We start from the raw sequence: 23,437 nt of genomic DNA, 5'->3' as shown, positions 1-23,437 counted from the left end.
GGTGTACAGGGCTCCTTGTGCTTTATGTTCAAAGACAGACACAACGGGCAAAGTATAGTAGGGCACACCATGAGGGTAAGTGCTAAGTGCGCATAATTTCTGCTCCCATTTTTTTAAACTCGCGTCTAGTTTTTGTAAATGATGCCTTATAGGTGAAAAGTTCAAAATGAATAGACATATGAATAGAGAGCAGGCTCTGTAATTCTTCCAAACATAATTAAACTGCCTTGCGGCTTATTTATTTGGAACATAATGTCGGTGTATCCCTATAAGACATTTGCGTGCTAAAATATGTGCTCTTGGATGAAGTTTGATCCCCTCAAGATAAACTGCCACGTGAAACACATCCAAACCATGCTTAACTTGGCAGTTAGCTATACTGGCATGGCCGAAGAAGCCCTCTGCCCAGAAACTGATATCTACATGCCAGATAAAGTTGGAATGCTCAGAAACATTTTTAATTAAGGCTTTAATAGAATAGCAAAGGGAAGGTATTGCCAGGTCTCCAAAGAAAGACACTTTATGGCAGGAGAGTGGAATTCACATCTACATCTAAAAAATAAATACATGGATATTATTGTGTCACTCAGATTTGTTATTACAGGGGCATAAACGGTAGGTTTGTTACATAAGGTACTGAGTTTTATCAAATCAATTTTGTATTACAGTGATTTGGCCAAAATCCTCCATATAAGCTTTGGCTTAGTGCCAAACCAAACATATTCAGATTTCAGAAGCATAAAATTCAACATTAAGGCTAATGGCACGCTAGCTGTTTCTCCGCCCGCACAGACATTGACCTGTCGACAAAACATCACCTTGAGTTGTCTAGTGGATTAGAAGCAAATTTGGTTCAGCCGAACACTAAGGTGCTTATTAATATTTGTACCTTGTGTTTGTTCAGTACGAAGTAAAAAGAAAATAACGTGAAAAAGATCTTACAGTGGCTCGCATTTTCCTGCATTGATTGCTTTTTTCCCACAATCTTTATTTTTTTTTTACACTACAGTCAGGTTTTTTTTTAATAAAAAATAGGTGTTGAATTTAAAAAGAATAAAAAACAATCATGGGATTGGAAAACAATCAATGCAATGAAACACAAGACCACCAAGGACTGAAAAATATATTCCAATACTGGAAAATATAGGAACATATGCAGTGGCCCCTAAGGCCCATGACAGAGCCTATACATTGACAATATTTCCAAAAGGGCATTTTCTGACTCCTGCTGCGGAACTCCTCCATTGGTCCTACCATGCGGTGAGATGAGAGGTTCTAAGATATTACAGGGCTGACTGTCCAATGAGGTAGGGATAGGGTCACTGACAGCTGAGGAGGCTTAGGTCACAGCACAGTGCACCATATACACATAAGACTTTATTGTTTTTATTTAGCATGTTCTGGGTTTAAGACCTTTACACCACCTAAACCAAGCTGGTAGCAACTTCAGTTTCTTGCCTCTTGCAGAATAATGCACATTTACCACATGAAAACATGACACTTTAGCAACCTTTCATTAAAGTAACAAGCATACATACATAAAAATGTTACTCCTCACTTTGAAAGTGGCACGCCTGTTTAGATCTTTCCACTACTGTAAAGATATTAAAAAGTTTCCTGTACAATAAGTTGCTCTATTAGTTTTTTGGTCTGTCTAGGCCTGGACTTGCAATCTGTGCATTCTAATGCCTGACCTTACTAGTGAAAGAGTAACCCAATTATCTCTTTAAAACTCCTATACCTATAAATTCTACATGGTCGTCCCTTATTTATAGTAAGTCAATATTTATGCCGCTTCTGGTTGTTTGCAACCCTCCGGAATAATGGCCCATGTGGTATATATACATATATATATTTTATAGGTGGCTAGTTTCATATGCAGCCCTACCTCACCCATTCTACTTTACCTAGGGTTAGTTATGAAAAATACATAGAGTAGAGCCAGGATGAAATTTCTGCAGTCCTACATGAGACTACAACAACGCAATTTGTTTATAGCGTCAGTATATTTTGCAAGTCCTTACAATTATAACAATAATATAACAAACAGGAGATTTACAACAAAGTAATAAACAAGGATTTTAAGTGAAAGAAACAAGAGGATTGGAGAGTGCTGCTAATAAGAAAGTACAATCCAAAGGTTTGGGTATAAATTCATCATAACTCTACTGCAGATATACTGTATTCATCTGGGTGTGGTAAAATTTTGGAGGACTGGAAAGAGTCTGGAAGGCCCAGGCTGGGAGTCAAAATAGGCCCTGGCACTTCACCTACACAAGAGGATTAAGGATCCCCCAACAGCCCACAAAATAATGACTATGGCATCTTACAGCAACCCCTCTGGCATTGGCCAGAATCCACAGATTGCCAGTCTGGGCCTGGATTTGCTGGGGTTTCCAGAGACAGACAGATGCACAGGAGACATTATGCAGCCCAGAACAGGAAAATGTTATTAGAGGGAAGGATAAGTACAGGTCAGAAGAAGTAAAACATTCGCAGAGGGAATGTGCATTGATCAGATTTATAATAAGAAGCTAGTGCTTATAAACCTATTTTTATAAATGTATGCACTTGCCAAGAATTAATTATTAGTAAAGGTAATGTGCATAGCAGCCATGAAGGCACATATTTGGAAATGAGGTCACAGATGTAGGGAGGAACTGCATTCAGTGCCATCTTGAATAGGCAAAACATAAGTGTCTGTGTATATTAAGGAAAATACTGAAATAGCTTATATATTGTAGTGCAACAACAATGGAAGGCCCATAGAATGTAAGAATGTACAGTTCTGCATTATTTAAATATATAAATAATGTAGATCTTCCATTGTTGTTGCACTACACCATATTAACTATTTCAACATATTCCTTAATGTACATAACACAGTTCCATTCACTGTATTCAGACACAAAACATCTGCTGCTGTTGCAACCCACAACATTGGCTATAATTTAGAGGGCCTTGGTATTGGTTAATTTTTTTCAATACTTAGGAGCTGATTTACTAATCCACGAACGGTCCGAAGGCGTCCAAATGCGTTTTTTTCGTAATGATCAGTATTTTGCGATTTTTTCATAAATTGTCGCGACTTTTTCGTAGCCATTACGACTGTTTCGCAAAATGTCCCGACTTTTTCGTAGAGCTACGACTTGCGCGAATTGTCGCGACTTTTCCGTAGCCATCGAGCCGAGTATGAAAGTTTCTGATTCATTCAAGCTTCAGTATCGTGACTTTTCTTGGGCCAGGTTGGAGCTGCAGAGTGCCATTGAATCCTATGGGAGGCTTCCAAAATCATGCAAAGTCTGAAAGTTTTGCCCGCCGGTTACGAGCGCTCAATACGAAAAAGTCGTGACAATGTACGAGCAAATCGTAACGGCTACGAAAAAGTCGCGACAATTCGCGCAAGTCGTAGCGCTACGAAAAAGTCGGGACATTTCGAGCAAAAAATACAAAAAAGTCGCAAAATGTTCGTTTCCAATCTGAATTTTTCCCATTCGGATTCGAATTCGTGGATTAGTAAATCAGCCCCATAGTGGGGATGTTTCAAAGAATACGCTAAGAGTCCATACAATGTGTATATATATACTGTATATATATGCATGCCAATGGGGATATTAATTATAATGCACTTGAAGCTGATCAGTTGATTCAAAACCACAAGCAGAAACCCATACAAGGAACAAAAATCTGCCTGGAATTCTTAAGTGTGTTCTACATTTACCTCCTCATATTTTTTTATTTGTGCATAATTTCCACTTTAACCTCTATTACGAGATTAATGCTCATAAAGACTTTTGATAGAACAGCTTTTCTTTGGTACTAAGGAGGAACTATGATAAGACTTTTTATTAAACTTGTAATAAAGTAAGATATACAGAAGCCAGGTTCTAATTAGCCAAAGTTGCGCAATTTCAAGGTCACCCAAGTAAGAATTCTTACAACAGTATTTGCTAACAATCATAAGGCATTACAGCTACTGAGATCAATGGCAAATTTATTTGATAGTTTATGAAACAATTAGAGATGCAGGGAATACAGGGTCAGCACTTTTTGCAAAATTCTGATGAATCTTAAAGGAGAATGAAACCCTGCTTAATAGCTTGGCAGATCCCTCCTAAACTGCACCATTGGGGACCCATTAAGCTATTTTCTGTACCTGGTTCTAAAAACAGATTTAGCACCATCTTGTTCCATGCAAGCACAGACAGAACATAAAAATTGCTTGCAAATGGTTAACTGGCTGGAATCAAACCTAGCGGGAAGTAAAAAGCAGCAATGCTAACCAATGCACTACCTGTCAATGGCCATCAGCATATACATACATCAGGACATGTTTTATGAATTCATAAGAAAGCAGGCACTGGGGAAGTAGGCCAATTTTGTATGGTCTGGTAACTAAGCAGTAATCAGAAGTGTAGGGACAGTTCCTAGTAGGCAATTTTCAGGTAAAGCCAGAAAACAGGGCAGAAAACATAAAAAGAAAGTTCAATAAAGATCAAGCAATTGCAGGATCTATGTATCTATGATCAGGCAACATATAGGTCTTAATGGGGACTTTAAATATTTGCTTTGTCTGTGTCAGTGGGAGCGCAGAGAATAAAGCATCCACTCAGTAGTGTCTTTGGTGCTATGTTGTACCAAACATACTATACTTTATTTTATTTATATGTTATAAAAGTATAAAATAGCACTCTAAAAAATACCAAGCAAAGGAATATGGTGGCTAGAAGTGTGGAAAATTGTATCAGGCCAAGTATGCAGGAAAGTCTTCCATTTCTTATTAAAGAAATAATCTTGACACAGATGGACCCCTTTTGGTGAGCACTTTGGTGGTTTTCTACCAAAATGAGCCAATGCCTTTCCATCCATGGGCTGAAAATCAGGTTATGTGATTTTATTGGTTTGAAATCTGACGCAATGATTATGGCTATAACCTGTCATCGTTTAACTCCAAAACATATAGACCTCCTGTTATTCGCTGTTTGGACTAACCAGTGTACAGATACTTTGGAAATTTTGCACACTATGGATGGCCTAATTGGCCGTAGGTTTGAAGTATGTGTTGTCTGGTTAACTTTGGACTGGCATACTTAAACCACAAGTTGCTATTTACACAAGTTTTTCTAATAGGATTAATAATTCCCAAAATTGTGCAGTTAACATTTGTTATACAGCAGAAATTCTGGGGAATGTGCACCATTCTATATCTAGATGTACCTTGGCCTTGGGCAGGGCTGTGAATCAATAACCCAGGCGGTGAAAAAAGTCTCTCTAAAACTTCATAGAGCCATCACCTCTCCTCTAACCAATCCAACTCATGAACCTGTACAAACAAATTGCAATAAAAAGTATTGTGTATTTCAGTAAGGTTATACCGCATCAATAAAACATTTGAAATCTCTCTAATATAGGGCTAGACGGATTTTAAATGTTAAACATACCCCTGTAGAATGCACTCTTGATTAAGGAGATAGCATTTCTGCACAACAAAATAAATGGGATGAGTCTCATCTTTGTATGGATTGTGCAGTAAGGTAGGTTATTTGGTTAAGCAGAAACTGGTGTTTTAGAAGCATAGTTCTGGGGAAGTCTGGCTTTTAATGGGATTTGCACTAGTGGTGCTCAACAGCCTGTGACCAACTTTGAAGAGCTTCAGTTTGAGCAATATACCATGGTTGGAATTGTTTGTGCCTTGTGAGATATGAATTGGCAGTTTCAAGGGCAGGGGTGAATGTTTTTTTATCAAAGACAATCTTTAATGTTGAATAACTCTCACAAAACAGCAGCCTTTTCACTTCACCAGCTCTGCTTTCTCCTCCTATGGACAGGTGTATCCAGAATTCTACTTCTCCCTATTGAGACCACCTTGATCTAATTTGTGTATAAATGAGACCCCATACCTAAGAAAAAAACAAATTACCTACTTAGGGTTATGAAATGGTCGTCCAGTTCTTCCTCATGGTATAAGGTTTTCTATACTGAGGGGAACACAATCCCTCAGTTTATCTTGAAGGACATGCGCTCATAGTGCTCTGTACTTTTGCAGTTTTTGGGGTTTTTTTTAGATATTTTCATTTCTGTGACAGGCACCACACATTCAGGAATTTCTGCACTGTTGGTGGCTCTGGATTTAATTTGCTTTGCAGGAGGTTTTTGCAGTCAGAAGCCTCTGTTCATATTGTGTGTCTCAGGCTCTTCTTACTGTGTCAGTTAACAGTGATTTAAAGATGAAGGGGGTTTAAGCAACATTTTTTGATGGTAGAAGCGCTTGAGCTCCCCAGTCAGCACCCAGTACAGCAAGGGAATGCTTAGGAATGAAGAAAGGCAGAAAGACAGCTGGTTGGGAAACCCTTATTCCAGCATCTTTTTAAAAACCATGTGCACATTTTGTGGGTGGGTCAGAATAAGTAGAAAATTGTTACACTAAGTTCTTTGTGGGCACTACAAGGTTGTGTGCCCTGGATTCATCTGCATGGGTGCACAACTTAGAGGGAACATTTTCCACACCTAAACCCAACATCACAGTTAAAGCAGGAGTGAAAGAAGGCATTTCAAAGTCTGACACAGATTTAGTTGAAATTGCGAATAGTGTCAGAAAGGCTTTTAAAGTGATGGTGGTGTGTTCCTATAAAAAGCATTGACTCCACCGAGTTGCAGGCACAAGGAGCGGATTTCTGACAACTAATGTGAGACTTGGCCTTTGCTGGCAGATATCGGCTGCATGTGCCTGCACCCAGGCGGATTCAATGCTTCCAGTGCAGACAAGACAACGAGGCCACACAATGAGAAGATTATTTAAGTGTAGGGGCGTATTATCAGCCTGCGCTTATCCACAGGCTGATAACATGTAACCTTACCCTAAGGCCACACCAGGCTGATTTTGGGCCTAGGGATAAACACAGGCTGAGATTCGGCCCTTAGACTCTGATAAGCCTACCCCTGTGCCTGCACCTGGAGCCCAGGTGTAGGTGCACTGAGTGCATTGTGTGGTTCACACGTTCCATCGCCGTAATCTGCTCCATGTACACATACCCAGGCTGGCACAGTGGTAGGCTGATCAGTGTGTAAGGGCTAAAGTCTTAAACAATGTGCCAGTGTGTCTGCAAACCACCATGAGGCCTAGCATTCATCTGTAGTAATGTACAATGCTGGAGACCTAAAATCACGTTGGCACAACAACCTGTAGAGATATACAGAGCCCAGGGTATTCTATAGTACAGACTCAGAAAATCCAGCAGCACTTGCTTAACTGGTGCAAAAAGTGATTTATTTATCATACAGGCATATATGAGAGGGCAATGATTCCCCCTGGACCTTTTACCAAGCTTAGGGGCAGATTTATCAACGTTTGAATTTTTGTGTTTTGGAGTTTTTTGAAACCATAAATGTCTAGTCATTTTTAAAAGATCTAAATTGAAAAAGCACGAACAAAAAAGATGCGGGAAAAAATGTGAAAACCACAGCTTTTTCTTACTGTCGCACAAATGAATGCATAAAAAAACCCCCGAAAACCTCTAAAAACCATGATGCAAATAAAGAACTTCAAGTGTAAAAAGGCACCTGTCATTGACTTCTACATGATGTTGACAGTTTTGAGATGGCATATTTCTTCTTTCGGATTTGTCTAAGTTTTGTTGCATAATAAATGGTGAAAAAAATAATGTTTTTTCCCATGCCCAATTCATAGTTTTGTGCAAAATATATGAATTGTTAAAAAAATATGTGAAGATTAGTAAAAAAATCCTGCCCCATCTCGAATGACATCACCACATTAACCAGTACACATATAATTTCAATTAGTCCATTTTTCATTGTTTACAAGTAGTCTCTTTAGTCCATAATTGTATGTCTGTATCTGTACAACAGGTGAGAAATTAATTACCTGAATCATTAAATTGCGTGATTATCATTTTATAAGATAATCCAACATACCTGAGAGTATATGTAGTATATGTGCACACTGTACTCACTGCTTTTCTGGACACATAGCCGTATGCAGGACATGAAGTCAAAAATCAATGAGGATCAAAATGAAATGTTCTTCTGTGTGCCTGGGATGGGACTTTCTTTTGTAAACTGCCTCTGAGCTGATCCCTGTTCACAAGATGTACTATAATTCTGAGCAAAGTTTAAAAACTTCACTGCCTGGAATCAATTAAAAAAAGAAAGCTTGCTAGAAGGTTATAAGCTCCCTTTATTTATGTATAAAACGTATTGAGATATATTGTTCTGCATATTTGTATCTTTGTATGAAATGCCTACATATTTCCTTACTAATATAAATTGGTTTTATTCATTTGACATAACTTAGATTTGAGAAAACCATGATGATTGAAATAACATAATCTTGTGTGAAGTTTGCTTCCTTTTTAAAACTAGGGCACATAACCGTTTCAGCTGGCTAAAAAGCACCAATTATCCAGCTCCTAATACCGCCAATTGCCTTAAACTGTAAATTCCTGAAAGTGTCAGGACTTGATTTAATGGGACCTTTTACAATTTACTGTATCTGTAAACAGAGGAGAAAAGCTGAAGGGAAACAACCTTAGGAGAAGGAAAAATAGCCAGCAGTTATTGCTTTGGCTTGTGCAAACGATGAAGATCCATCCATAGGCTATAGGGCCTATAATGTCAGTTCTGTGCCACTTTTAGGAAGCAATATAATGTAATCATTTTGTCCACTTAAAAGTGATACTGACACATTCCTATAAAAATTCATAGGAAGGTGTCAGTATTATTTAAGGGTTGCAGAACTAAAATATCTCCTCCCAAAAGCCCTCCACAGCCACCCAGCGGTACCTGCTTGGCAGGAAGGGGACAGAAAATAGAAGAAGCCTTGCTATTTTCCAAAGTAAAGCTGGGTCAGGGGCAGTGCAATCCATTTACAGGCAAATTACAAATGAAACCAGTATTACAGCCTATGGAAGGATCCAGGCCCAGACTGGCAATCTGTGCATTCTGGCAGTTGCCAGAGGGGCTGCTGTCAGACACTCACATGGACACTCACTATTTATTGGGCTGGTGGGTTGGGACTGTTTGGGTCTCTGTATTAGAAATGTCAGGGCCTATTTTGAATCCTAGTCCAGACATGGACAAATCATGCTGCCATTGTGACTGACACAACTGCAGAAGATCCTTTAGCTATGTTGCAGTGTCGACTCAGGTAAGTATCACTGGGCTAGGGCATCTGTTGGGGACTAATGGTTAGAAGTGTGTCAGTATTGCTTTAATGTATATGTTGAAATGTGAAAAAAGGTACATGGAACTGTTTGCAGAGCTTTCTCTGAAAGTACCTAAAATATATCAGCTAAATCAGAGCACATTTGGTTTGCCTTTTGAGAAAGCCATTGGTGAAACGTGCATCAGGGCAGAGTTTGGTACGGGTATTATCATTCATGCCAAGCCCCTTGATCCTATTCTCTTATATGTTTTCTCTCTAAGGTTAAGTTAACTAGCTCTCTCATTTTAGTTTAGGGAAGGTAAAACCTCAGACCACAGCTCTAGGGTTCCTGCTTTGTCTTTCTTTGTGGTATTCCCAGGGCTTAGACAGCCAAATGTGAGATAGCTGAGGATATTGGGAATATCTCCACCATCTGCAATTTTCTAATTTTGCCCTATATCAAGGTGGGATTTATGGTGCGTTTTAAAAAGATATTTTTATCTTTTCAATAATCATGCAATCATCAAATCTTATTTAGCACTAATCCCTTTATATTTAATGCAATTATGTTTCTGATTCATTAGTGAATGAATTGTGGTGGTGATTTCAGGAGGTGAGTTTTTATCAATTATTGAATATTGTGGCTGCAGTGTTTTTACAGCAGCATTTGGCACTTATGAAATAGCACCTTATCACTTTTTGGCACTTATGAAATAGCACCTTATTACTTTTTGGCACAATCATTGGCACTTTATTATTTAATTTCTATTCATGAATTTGCAGTGTGAATACACGTACAATCTATTTAATATTACTTTGATGGATGGAGTGATTTGACTAAGCATATATAAGATAATTAACCATAATAAGGGTTGTCTATCTCTCTTTCTTAACAACATCAGAGCACGAAAGAAAAAACCTCAGGGAAGATATAATTACATGTACTGGCTACTGTATTTGATATTTCATACTGTAAATCATTAATGGGTCTCCAAATACATTGATCAGTGTATTATTTATAATTTTGTGTTTTGCTTTAAACACCAAATAACTAGATTTCTAGCAGAGAATACATTTTTGGATTTTTCTTGTAAGAAAATTTTCTGGACATGGCTTAAATTAAGCTGAAAAGCCCACAGAAAGAGTGGATCTTTGTGAGATTTGGCCACACAAGTAGCTAATTCAAACAAATAAACTTTTGACCAGTAATCAATCTCAGGGGAGGCCTGTGCCAATTCACTGTTAGCAGACCACATTCAAAGTCCGATTAGATTCTTGCCAACTAGATTTTCCATCAAGCCAAATCAATTCCCGAACAACCTCTGATCTGATACGAGTGCAGGCCCTTGTATTTTACTTTAGTGTTGTCTTTACAACTCAATAATGTCCAAGGGGCTTTTTAGGAAACCACATGATGGCTATCTGACAGCATTTGAGCCTATCTGATGCAGTCCAGCCATATGAGATAGTCGATGCGCTCTAAAGGTGGCCATACACGTGGCGATCTGACGATGTTTCGTACGACCATCGGTCGCACGAAACATCGTAAGATCCGCCACACACCATTCAGGGCTGAATCGGCAGGTAAGGAGGTAGAAACAATAGGATTTCTACCTCCTTCTGCCGATTCAGCTCTGAAGGGAGAATTTTGGTCAGGCGCCTTCTATGGCGCCCGATCAAAATTTTCAAACTTGTCCGATCGGCGAGTCGTCCAATATCGGCAGCTTCCTGCGATATCGGTCGACTCGCCGACATGCCATACACGCACCGATTATCGTACGAAACGAGGTTTCGTACGATAATATCGGTGCGTGTATGGCCACCTTTAAGGTCCCTTGGGCCGATTCGGCAGCTAATCGGCCCGTGTATGGGAAGAAACGAGCGGCCTGGCCGACCGATATCTGGCCTGAAATTGGCCAGATATCGATCGGCCAGGTTAGAAAATCGTCGGATCGGGGACCGCATCGGCTCGTTGATGCGGTCCCCGAACTGACTGCCCCATGGGCCAAACGATCGGATTATTTTTTTTTTAAAGCAACTTGCTACCCGATATCGCCCACCCGTAGGTGGGGATATTGGGTAAAGATCCGCTCGCTTGGCGACATTATAGTGTATGGGGACCTTAAGAAGGGACAGTGAGCCTTAAACTAAATTAATTCAGATAATTTTACTGGACCTTTAATATTATGAATGGAATATTGCGACGCATTAATACAACTATATGTAAACCCTAGTCCTTAAAACCTGAATAAATATAACCCAGTTTCAGAAGTCAAACAGAAACCCAAATGCTTCATTTGAAATAATGCCCTAAGGTTAATGCGTAACCACTTCTGAATAAACCACGCTGGGTGGTTGATTTTTCGGGTTCAGTTCTAGAACCAGAACCAGCAGTGCAATTCCTTTAACAAAGATCTTTAAAACCGTGGGACACTATTAATGAATTCGATAGGAAAGCTGCTTTACAGTGCAGAGCAAGTCATTTAACGACAACTCCACGCAAGCACCCATGTACACACTGCTGGATTCACGCACAACTCAGAAAGACTCCACCCCACACCCATGTCAGGTGACAGCAACTCATCAGCCAATCAACTTGCGAATCCAGGTGGCAACAGCGGAGGCCACTAAGGGGGCGAATTGTACGCATGCCCAATGGGGCCGTGTTTGTAGGCATGCGTGGTGCTGCTAGTTACCGCATCTGTGTCTCCCTCCCACCCTGCTGCCTTTGCTTCTTTCTCTAGCAGGCTGGGAGTGTGTCTGTGCGGCTGCTGTCTGCTCTCGGGCTGCGGCGGCGGAAGGAAGGAAGAGGGAGAAGAAAGGGAAGAAATGAAATCTAGCTCCGGTGCGTCCGACTCCAGGCAGTCCCCCGGCGGCTGAGCCGTGTGAAATAGACAGGGCGGATAAAGTCCCTTTTTTAATTCTTTTTTTTGCCCCCACTTTGCCGCACACTTGCCGCTTGTGTGACTTAGCGGCCGTGCGAAGATGAGCGCGGAGGGATACCAGTACCGGGCCCTGTACCCGTACAAGAAGGAGAGGGAGGAGGACATCGACCTGCGGGTAGGAGATACCCTCACCGTTAGCCGTGCCACGCTGCTGGCTCTGGGCTGCTTGGCCGAAGGAATGGAGGCTCGGCCCGAGCAGATCGGCTGGCTCAATGGATGCAACGAGAACACCGGGCAGAGAGGGGACTTCCCGGGCACCTACGTGGAGTATATTGGTCGGAAGAGGATCAGCCCCCCGACCCCCAAACCGAGGCCCCCTCGCCCGCTGCCTGTGGCTCCAGGGGCGGTACGTGGGGAGGCAGAGGCACAGGGTGAGTGAGCGGGGTTAGGGCTGGGGGGCCCCAGGGGGAAGCGGAAATGTCGGGGCAAGTGACACATTCCGGGCAGCAAGTATCATATATATATGTATATCGGGCTTGCACAGCCTGCAGCCCTCCAGCTGTATGCAACTGCAACTCCCTGCACCCCACTGACAGCCCCTAGGCTCATTTCTGCACCCCTCTTCCTCTGGATGTGCCACTTGCACCCTCTTTCCGAACTGTGTAGTAATGTAAGGGTCGGATCTGCACCATGCAGTTGGTGGATGTTGTGCAGAGATGTAGTTCTGCAATGTTCCTGGAGCCACAGGTTGGACAGGAGAGGGCTATGTTCCCTCTGTAGCAACTACTGATGCGCCACAAGTACTGCAAACTTTTGTGTTTTATTGTAACGCTACATGTTGTGCTCTTATTCAGCACAACTGGAAGCATTTAGTGTTACAATAAAACACAAACTTTTGCACTGCTTGCGATCACTTTTCCACATTAGCTTTGGCTGTTATACAAGGCTTCATTGGACGGAAGCAGTGGAAGAGGTTTTAGCACTAAATCTAATAACCTGTTGGCATTGTGATTTACTACTGATGTGCAACCTGTGACTCTGCGGTTGCTGCAGAACTACTACTTAACGTAGGAATGCTGCAAATGATTGTGCAATAAGCAATGTTCAGTTGGGCTGCCATTCTCTATTCAGTCTGCATTGCTTATTTCCCATTAATGCAGCCTTTGCCCAGTTAGAATGAAAAGTTATGGGCTCCCAACATCCTCACACATTGCCCTTTAACTGAATTTAGGCCCCATTTGCATTTCCAACTTGGTATATATGTGTGCCTATTCCCAACACCATGCCTAATTTGCAACCATTGCAATGAATGCCTACATAGAATTTGCTGCAACTCTGTATGTCAGATTTCATTGGAAAAGAATGTGGATGTTGCATTCTGTGTTAAGGCTAAAACAGATTATCTGGAGAGACTATAATCCATTAAACACCTTTTCCGGTAAGAATTAGGCTTTGGATCAGGCGCTTCTCTCCAGTGGTGTGATTGCTGGGGCCACTGTATAGGTCAGTGGTAGTAGCTTGTGCTGGGGCCACTGTGTAAGTATTATAGAGGTTCTTGATTATACCTGTGCAGATTTAAAGGTCTTTGTTTGGTACATAATTAGATATTCTTATCAGCTGGTACAGCAACACTTGGCGTTAGTTGAGCATTCAGGTGAAAGTTGATCCTGGAGGTTTTAAGGAGACCAAAAAAAGTGAAAATTCTTGTTGGTAACAAGCCCTGGATTAGCAAACCAGTCTGCATTTGCCAACCTCTCAGGTTATGGATTGAGAACTTACCTTTTATGTACTGGGCAGCACTAAAATTGTGCCTTGTCTTATTAACTGGGTCATTTAAAGGGGAACTGTGCTGCACAAAGGCTTTCCTTTGAATGCTTCATTGATCCGGGACTTGTCAATGAGGCAGTTTAACAGGATATAACTGAGGCACTCATATTTCTCAGCGCCGAGGGCCTTCTGATAGTAAATGTCCAGAATAGCATCTTTCATCCCAACAGTAATGACCTGTTCCTTATCATGATAGGCTAGTGCTGACACCATTGGCATGGCCTGACTACCCCCCCTCCCACCCATTGCTTCTAGCTTTTTACGATCATAGAATCCAACTTTGTTCCCTGAGTAATTATGGGGTTGAGGCATATTAAGTTTACTGTAATGGCATTGATAATGGATAATGTGCTGATATGTTGAAGTGCTTAGTGCAAAGGATGCAAGGCTTATTGATTTTCTGTGTGGTGCATGCAGCCGACTGTCTCATATAGCTCTCAGAGGTGACACTTGTCATTCAGTATTTGGCTGCTAGCTGGGTCTGTATAGGATTTAATGTAAGCCGTCCCAACCTGCTAACAACAAGCTGTTCATCTGCAAGTTTCAGCTTTCTGCAATGGATTTTGGGGGCTGCTGACCATTCCTATGTCCCACCTGTATTTGTTATATCCCTGCTCCCCCCAACTGCCTTCGGGGGTACCAGTTTGGCAACACTGTTGAATGGTGTTACCATTTATGTCTTGCCTTACTATACCTTCTGCATAGCTACAGTAAGCTCTCAGTCTGCTGTGCACACTTCACTATTCTCATCAGTCCTGTACCACTGGAGCTTACAGTCAAAGTATATCAATTCTTTTATACGTTCACAGGACACTCACTTTGGCCTTTTAGGTTTTTGGCGTGTGGGAAGAAACTAGAGTACCTGGAGGAACATACAGATACTAGTTAAAACAGTTTTTTTTTCCAGGGACTGTTTTCTACTGCTACTATACCTGCTATCCCACAGCCACAGTCCCTTCCCAGAGGCTATTCTCCCCCCACTGCTACTATAGGCACCATCTCTCCCTACTATACCTGCTATCCCACAGCCCCAGTCCCTTCCCAGAGGCTATTCTCCCCCCACTGCTACTTTAGGCACCGTCTCTCCCTACTATACCTGCAATCCCACAGTCACAGTCCCTTCCCAGAGGCTATTATCCCACTGTTACTATAGGCATCACCTCTCCCTACTATACCTGCTATCCCACAGCCCCAATCCCTTCCCAGAGGCTATTCTCCCCCCACTGCTACTATAGGCACCATCTCCCCCTACTATACCTGCTATCCCACCGCCACAGTCCCTTCCCAGAGGCTTTTATCCCCCCACTGCTACTAAAGGCACCACCTCTCCCTACTATACCTGCTATCCCACAGTCCCTTCCCAGAGGCTATTATCTCCCCACTGTTACTATAGGCACCATCTCTCCCTACTATACGAGCTATCCCACAGTCCCTTCCCAGAGGCTATTATCCCACTGCTACTATGGGCAACATCTCTCCCTACTATACCTGCTATCCCACAGCCAAAGTCCCTTCCCAGAGGCTATTATCCCCACTGCTACTATAGGCACCATCTCTCCCTACTATACCTGCTATCGCACAGTCCCTTCCCAGAGGCTATTATCTCCCCACTGTTACTATAGGCACCATCTCTCCCTACTATACGTGCTATCCCACAGTCCCTTCCCAGAGGCTATTATCCCACTGCTACTATGGGCAACATCTCTCCCTACTATACCTGCTATCCCACAGCCAAAGTCCCTTCCCAGAGGCTATTATCCCCACTGCTACTATGGGCACCATCTCTCCCTACTATACCTGCTATCCCACAGCCACAGTCCTTTCCCAGAGGCTATTATCCCCCCACTGCTACTATAGGCACCATCTCTATACCTACTATACCTGCTATCCCACAGCCACAGTCCCTTCCCAGAGGCTATTATCCCCCCACTGCTACTATAGGCACCACCTCTCCCTACTATACCTGCTATCCCACAGCCCCAGTCCCTTCCCAGAGACTATTATCCCCCACTGCTACTATAGGCACCATCTCTCCCTACTATACCTGCTATCCCACCGCCACAGTCCCTTCCCAGAGGCTATTATCCCCACTGCTACTATAGGCACCATCTCTCCCTACTATACCTGCTATCCCACAGTCCCTTCCCAGAGGCTATTATCTCCCCACTGTTACTATAGGCACCATCTCTCCCTACTATACGTGCTATCCCACAGTCCCTTCCCAGAGGCTATTATCTCCCCACTGTTACTATAGGCACCATCTCTCCCTACTATACCTGCTATCCCACAGCCACAGTCCCTTCCCAGAGGCTATTATCCCCCCACTGCTACTATAGGCACCATCTCTATACCTACTATACCTGCTATCCCACAGCCACAATCCCTTCCCAGAGGCTATTATCCCACTGCTACTATAGGCACCATCTCTCCCTACTATACCTGCTATCCCACAGCCCCAGTCCCTTCCCAGAGGCTATTATCCCACTGCTACTATAGGCACCATCTCTCCCTACTATACCTGCTATCCCACAGCCACAGTCCCTTCCCAGAGGCTATTATCCCCCCACTGCTACTATAGGCACCATCTCTATACCTACTATACCTGCTATCCCACAGCCACAATCCCTTCCCAGAGGCTATTATCCCACTGCTACTATAGGCACCATCTCTCCCTACTATACCTGCTATCCCACAGCCCCAGTCCCTTCCCAGAGGCTATTATCCCACTGCTACTATAGGCACCATCTCTCCCTACTATACCTGCTATCCCACAGCCACAGTCCCTTCCCAGAGGCTATTATCCCCCCACTGCTACTATAGGCACCATCTCTCTCTACTATACCTGCTATCCCACAGCCCCAGTCCCTTCCCAGAGGCTATTATCCCCCCCACTGCTACTATAGGCACCATCTCTATACCTACTATACCTGCTATCCCACAGCCACAATCCCTTCCCAGAGGCTATTATCCCACTGCTACTATAGGCACCATCTCTCCCTACTATACCTGCTATCCCACAGCCCCAGTCCCTTCCCAGAGGCTATTATCCCACTGCTACTATAGGCACCATCTCTCCCTACTATACCTGCTATCCCACAGCCCCAGTCCCTTCCCAGAGGCTATTATCCCCCCACTGCTACTATAGGCACCATCTCTCCCTACTATACCTGCTATCCCACAGACACGATCTAAAGGTGGGAATACACAATAAGATACAAAGTGAATCTTTTCCCAATATGCCTACCTAAGGCGGGCGATATTGGGCTAATTTGATCTTTTGGTCCTATGGCCAAATGATCAAATCACAACAGTGAGCATAGGGTCATTTGTTGGACCGAGGACTGCAAGCCAACAACAAGCCAATGCTGTCCTTGGTCTCTTGGAAAATAAAACCAGCCTGATCGAGATCTTGGTACAGTAGGCCTGTCTGTGTGCCCACACACGGGCAGATAAGCTGCCCAATTGGTCTGAAGGACCCGAATCGGTAGCTGAAATCTGGCCACCTTTACTTAACTGTGCCTGCTTTCCCATGGATACAATCCCTACCCAGAGGTAACAGATGTGCACGTGCACAAGCAACATATTACACTAATATGTGGACTTATCAGCATTGCTTAGTGATACATTTGTTGCATCATGCACAGCTTACCTTCACTCTCCTTTTGTATAATTGCTATTCTGGTAATTGGTTGCACCTCTCAGAAAGCAGCTGCTCACATTGTAATAGTCACTGTGAAATGGGCTGGGGCCATTCTGTCAGCTTACAGGTGACATGTCTATTGAAAAGCAGTCAACCCCCATTTTTCCTAGTAAGCATTTTATTGCCCCTGCCTGTGTCTTTCAGACGCTAATGAAGCGTAAGAGGAAGTCTCTTTTTGGTGTTTTCTTCCCATTGCTTAATACATTTTCCTGAGAAAATGCTGCTCACAAATGTGGTGTTCTATAGATATTTCAGCAAGTCAAGTTTATTTTTCTGAGCTGTCAAGTACATTAGCTATCAAGTGGATTATCTTATCACAAGGCACATGATGCCCATGCTGCTTTAAAGCTTGCAGACCCAGTTTGCTTACTCAGATGGGGCAGTTTGATACGGCAGTAGTTAAAGCGTTCCTGTGCCTTTAGCATGCCTGGGGCTCCAGTAGGGGTTGCCTGTTACACAACCGCCTCCTAGGGTTTCGGCTTTGCAGCAAAAATAAAGAATACTTGTGCATGCTTTGCAAAGTAACACGGGGAAAGCAAATCGCTTGTATAAGCTTTGGCAAGCATTTTATTTGGATCCATGTTGCAATATAATTAATTGTCTTGAAAATCCAAACCAGACCTTTTCTGCTTAAGGGGTCTGCAAAAACATGTTGTGCATCTGGTAATATAAAGCAGCTTGGCTGAACCCTGGTACGTTGCATTATATATTTGATCTTGCAATGGTAGTAAGAGTTTGATATATTACTTTCTTTAATATTATGGGATAATGACAAATTGATATTGAGTTATAATACATTTCAGTCCTCGTTATGCAAATGTTTTTATAAATAGAGTGATAAATGACCCCTAACCAAAATAAACACCCTAGTTCTGTAAGGCTCATACATATCTTGTATATTGTACAGAGTATCTTTGTGCATTTCATCAAATAAGCTCATGATGCATATAATGTATTTTGGCATGAAACTGTATAACTAAAGAAGAGATGAGTAATTTGACATAAGCACCATCTACTGGTCAGACCGCGCACGGCATCATTTATTTGTTGAACCAAAAGTCGTTTAAGTTTAAAATTAAACCAATGTTCTTGAATATAATTTTCTTCTTGCATCTTATGCTGTGTAAAGTATTGATTTGTTTTCTACATTGTAAGTATTTGTTTCTGTCCTGTTTTCTAGCGATTCACTGGTTAGATGTTTTGCTTACGTTGGAGAAATTTCTTCTCTGAACAGATTAAGTCTCAGAAAAGAATTTACCACTTGCTAATGAGGATAAGGATTAAGATAGTTGTTGAAGTGCGCACTGTGTAGCTAATCCTCACAGACACGTTGTGTGTAATTAAGGTTTTAGAGGTTTGCATTCCTTTTCATTATCCACCTGAAATCACTCCTGTTGTGAATGTGTAAATCAGTTATTTTTTGCTATGAGTGATTTAGATTGTAGCACTGCCCTCATCTGTACTGTGGTGACTATTGCAAGAGTAGACTCTTGGCAATAGTTATGGCTGCCAGTATGGTGGCATCTCTCAGGCAAACCCTATGGCATAATATTTGTAGTTTGGCCATGTTTGCATGGCTATTTTGCAAAGGTTAGTGAAGTAATTGGTTCATGGAAGTTCATGCACATACAGTTCTTGGTAGGCGCAATGATCAGTACAATAAAGCTGGCCACACTTTAAAGGTCTGCTCGTGTGGTGAGGTTGAGGTATATGCCCACCTTGGGACAAACTATTCTATCATATTGACAGGATACAGGCTACCAGGATTTGGACTGCATCAACAAGCCCAGCAGGGTTTTTTAAACCTGCCCGATTGACACCTAGCCAATTTTTGCCCACATATCATTGGGTGGGCCGTCTGAGGGCCTGTAAGCAGGCCATCAGCTGCAGGTAGCAGCTTCTGTTTAGCATGTGTTATCCTTGCAGGAAGGAACACAACAAATGTATGTTGTGGGCAGCTTAAGGATATCTATACTCTGGCAAAAATCATTATAATCTGACGGAGAAGCATATTTGGGCAAAATGACAGCAAGAAGGCCCTCCAATATTGTCCTATATTTAAAAAGCGGTACAGATTCATGGTACCAGATGGCACAAAGATCTTTCCAACGGTTGCCTCCACTGATGTTCAGGGATGAATCGTCAGATATAGAGGTAGAAACAATAGGAATTCTACCTCCTTCTGCCGATTTAGCCCTGAAGGTAGATTTTGCTCAGGCGCCTTCAATGGCGCCCGATTGGCGTGTCAACACCGCACCAAATATCATACGAAACAAGGTTTTGTATGATATTATCGGTGCGTGTATGGCCAGCTTTGTTCTCTAGGCCTGATAGGAACTGTACATGCAGTAGAACTTTATATTTAGCATTGCCACTTTATCTCTATTTTCAGCACAGAGGGGAGGTCTGGATTGTATGGTCTTCTTTGGCTATTATAGTTTGCAGCTTTCTGACAAGGAAACAAAGTAGAAAGGCAAATCTTTTCCCGAGCTATGGTTTTGTCAGATGGGGCTAATTTGTGGATACAAAGGCTGAGTCCTTATGCTGGCAACAGCATTTACCTGCACTTGGAGCCATTGTGTCAGCCCTGGTGCAGGCACACTGAATGGATTTTGGCACCTAACTGCTCAAGCATGCATTTTGGCGAAATAATTGCTCCATGTGCCTGAACCTGGGCCGACACAATGGCTCAGGGTGCTGGCACAGGGAAAGGCTGATACCAGCTTGGGGGCAGCTGCCTGACCTTTTGAATGTTTGTCAGGTTAGAGGGCTTTATGGACAGATCAACCTGCAATCCTCCCAAAACACTCATGATCTTTAACAATTTCAGTTGTACCCTGTTGGCGGGTACCTGGTGCATTAACAGATGAGGGAGCGCAGAGAAGTTGCAGCTCCTGTAGGTCAGTTGGTCAGATACTGTGTAGTTTTGGGCAGTGCAAGGCCACCTTAACTGTGCGTTTGTTTCCCAGCAAGCCAATTGATCTGAAGGCTTGAAAGACCTGGCCTGCCAATTGTCTCGCCTAGAAACAAGCTTGAGTTCCTAAGCTGCTCTATTGTGTGCTGGAAAGAATGCTATGGAGGAGAAGCCCATGGCATGTTGCACGCCTGTCTCGTTGTACAGCGGGTTACACTCAGAACTGCATAGTAATCTGATTCCAGCGTGAGCCTGTCTGAGCTGGTGCAGTCTTGCCTGAGACAGGAAATCTCGCTGGGATTGGGAGAACTCTGCAACGTGCCACCAAACTCACATATGGCTCCTTTTCTATAATAAAGAAGCGGTGAAATGTATATAGCACTTTACATGCCCACATGAGTTGAACTAGCTCACTCGGTAAAGCTTTATTCCATATTATTCTAGGTGCATGTTCATTTAGATTAGTGCCTAGTAAGTGATAAAACTAATAATCTTGAATAATGCAGAGTTTTGTATACTTTAGCAGTTGCAACAGCAGATAAAGGTTGTGACTTCACTGCTCATCCAAAGTAACAAGTTCTGCTTTGGAGCATCAAGGTCATTTACACTGTGACCATTAGCCATGACTGTTGGTTTTTCCATTCGGCACTTGAATATTGCTCAGTACCAGTTGGCATTGACTTGCACCTAAGCATGGGGCATCCAGAGATGACAAACTAAAGAATCTGAAGACAAATGTCACTTTGGAGAACTGTAATCAATATCCTTATTATATAGCTATCTGTCGGGATCAACAACAATGCGTGTATGGCTCACCACATTGAGCAATATCTGGCCAAGTCCCAAAGGGTTTATAATTAGAGATGCACTGAATCCCAGATTCAGTTTGGGATTTAGGCCAAATCCAGCCTTCTTTTTGAAGAATTCGGTTTTGGCCAAACCACGGTCCCAGCCGAACCAAATCCGAATCCTAGTTATTATAAATTAGCATGTGCTAATTAGCATTTGGAAGGATTAAATGGTAGGCGGAAAAAAAAAATTTCACTGCACGCGCCCAATCCTAATTAACATATGCTAATTAGGATTCGGTTTGGGGGTTCGGTCGAACCCAAAAAAGTGGGTTCGGTGCATCCCTATTTATAATTCTTTAGACAAGGGCCACATTAGCTGTTGTAATGAAAGAACCTTTATTTGCACTTTTACGATCGATAATCAAAGTCATGTTTTATGTGTGCAACAGCAGGAGCATCAGAGTAACAACACATGTTAATCAATGCAAAGTTTCAGAATGAAGCTTTAGCATCCTATTCAGTGTATATTCAGCATGTACTACTTATTATCTTGTTCATTGGGGGTATTTATATTTAACCTTTCTCTTAAAACTCCAGATGTCAGCGGTACAGGTGGCCATTGAATCAATCACACAGGCTTATCTGGTGTTGGCAGGAATCCCTAGGGTCAGCCCTTGAAACTGAGATCTTAGTCATTTCTCGTGGTGGATGACCCCAAACATTTTTGGCATGTCTTTATGACTCTGTGGCTACCCTGTTAAAACAGAGCCGTTTCCAAGGAAACATTGTAAGCAAAATTATTGGTTTAAAATTCCCTGGCGCAGGTAGCAACAGTCCTCTTAGTGGTTCTTTGTGCCATCATGTGTGCAGTTAATTTAGACGCTGCCTAGAGCGCACCTTTTGTACAAATCCGTAGGAGGATTTCATCAAACAAGCAAGATCATATCAGCAGAAACTGAGATTTGGCACTGCTTGTAAAGCCCTTGTGCTTTGATTCAGCCCTTTATATGCTTTTCTTTTATTCTGCCAGTCATAACAGCGATCTGCATTATGCTGTCGACACGGGGGTGTTTGTTTGAGTTTATGAGCCTTTTTTCTTTACTGCACGCGTAAGGATATACTTATTATTACAACCACTTCATGATGAACAACACTGGATCCCATATTTACCCCCCCTTGAACAACACTGTTTCCCATACTGACCCCTCACAAACAAAACCGGTTCCTATACTGACCCCTCAGAAACAACACTGTTTCCTATACTGACCCCTCACAAACAAAACCGGTTCCTGTATTGACCCTATACTAACACCTCACAAACACTGTTTCCCATACTGACCCCTCACAAGCAACACTGTTTCCTATACTGACACCTCACAAGCAACACTGTTTCCTATACTGACACCTCACAAGCAACACTGTTTCCTATACTGACACCTCACAAGCAACACTGTTTCCTATACTGACACCTCACAAGCAACACTGTTTCCCATACTGACACCTCACAAGCAACACTGTTTCCCATACTGACACCTCACAAGCAACACTGTTTCCCATACTGACACCTCACAAGCAACACTGTTTCCCATACTGACCCCTCACAAGCAACACTGTTTCCCAATACTGACACCTCACAAACATTGACCCCCCCCCACAAACAGCACAGTGCCTGTTTCAGCCCACAATCAACATGGGCACCTGTTTGGGCCCACAAACAACACAGGGGCACCTGTTTGGGCCCACAAACAACACTCCCTGTAGTGCTTTGATGTCCTGAAAAGCCTATCCGCTCCATGTAGCTTGCAGTCGATGACTTCATTGGCCGATAGCTGCAATGAACTTGTAGTAAGGATGTCCCATAACCATCTGTAACTCCCATGTGCCACTCTGCAGGGAGTTGGTGTTATAAAGTAACATTTGTTTGCCTCACTATGGACCACATGTGTATAGCCATATGGACAAATGGGGCTTGTATCTCTGCTAAAGTTTCATTTTTGGACAGGAACGGATTATCGTGGGGCATTAATGTTCGAAAGGCCTGTTTGAATTGCAACCTTAGACAAGCCTAGTAAAATCATTAATCATCTGCAAGGCAATGGGGACACAGAGTGCTCTATCTAAAGGGGATGAAACAAATCCTCCTTTGTGCTTCTGGCTCCC

General features: G+C 42.6%; 1 protein-coding gene across 1 annotated transcript in view; it reads left to right on the top strand.

Annotated features, from left to right (window-relative positions):
• The first annotated feature begins 11,807 nt into the window (after nt 1-11,807).
• Nucleotides 11,808-23,437, top strand: part of pik3r1 (phosphoinositide-3-kinase regulatory subunit 1) — a 40,992-nt gene continuing 29,362 nt past the window's right edge. Inside the window, exon 1 of the mRNA XM_002934186.5 lies at nt 11,808-12,476. Coding sequence (XP_002934232.1) covers nt 12,146-12,476 — 331 coding nt within the window. The 5' untranslated portion in view covers nt 11,808-12,145. The remainder of the gene's footprint in view (nt 12,477-23,437) is intronic.

The sequence above is a fragment of the Xenopus tropicalis genome, chromosome 1 (assembly GCF_000004195.4).
Source record: "Xenopus tropicalis strain Nigerian chromosome 1, UCB_Xtro_10.0, whole genome shotgun sequence".
NCBI lineage: Eukaryota > Metazoa > Chordata > Amphibia > Anura > Pipidae > Xenopus > Xenopus tropicalis.
This window is presented reverse-complemented; position numbering and strand designations above follow the sequence as displayed.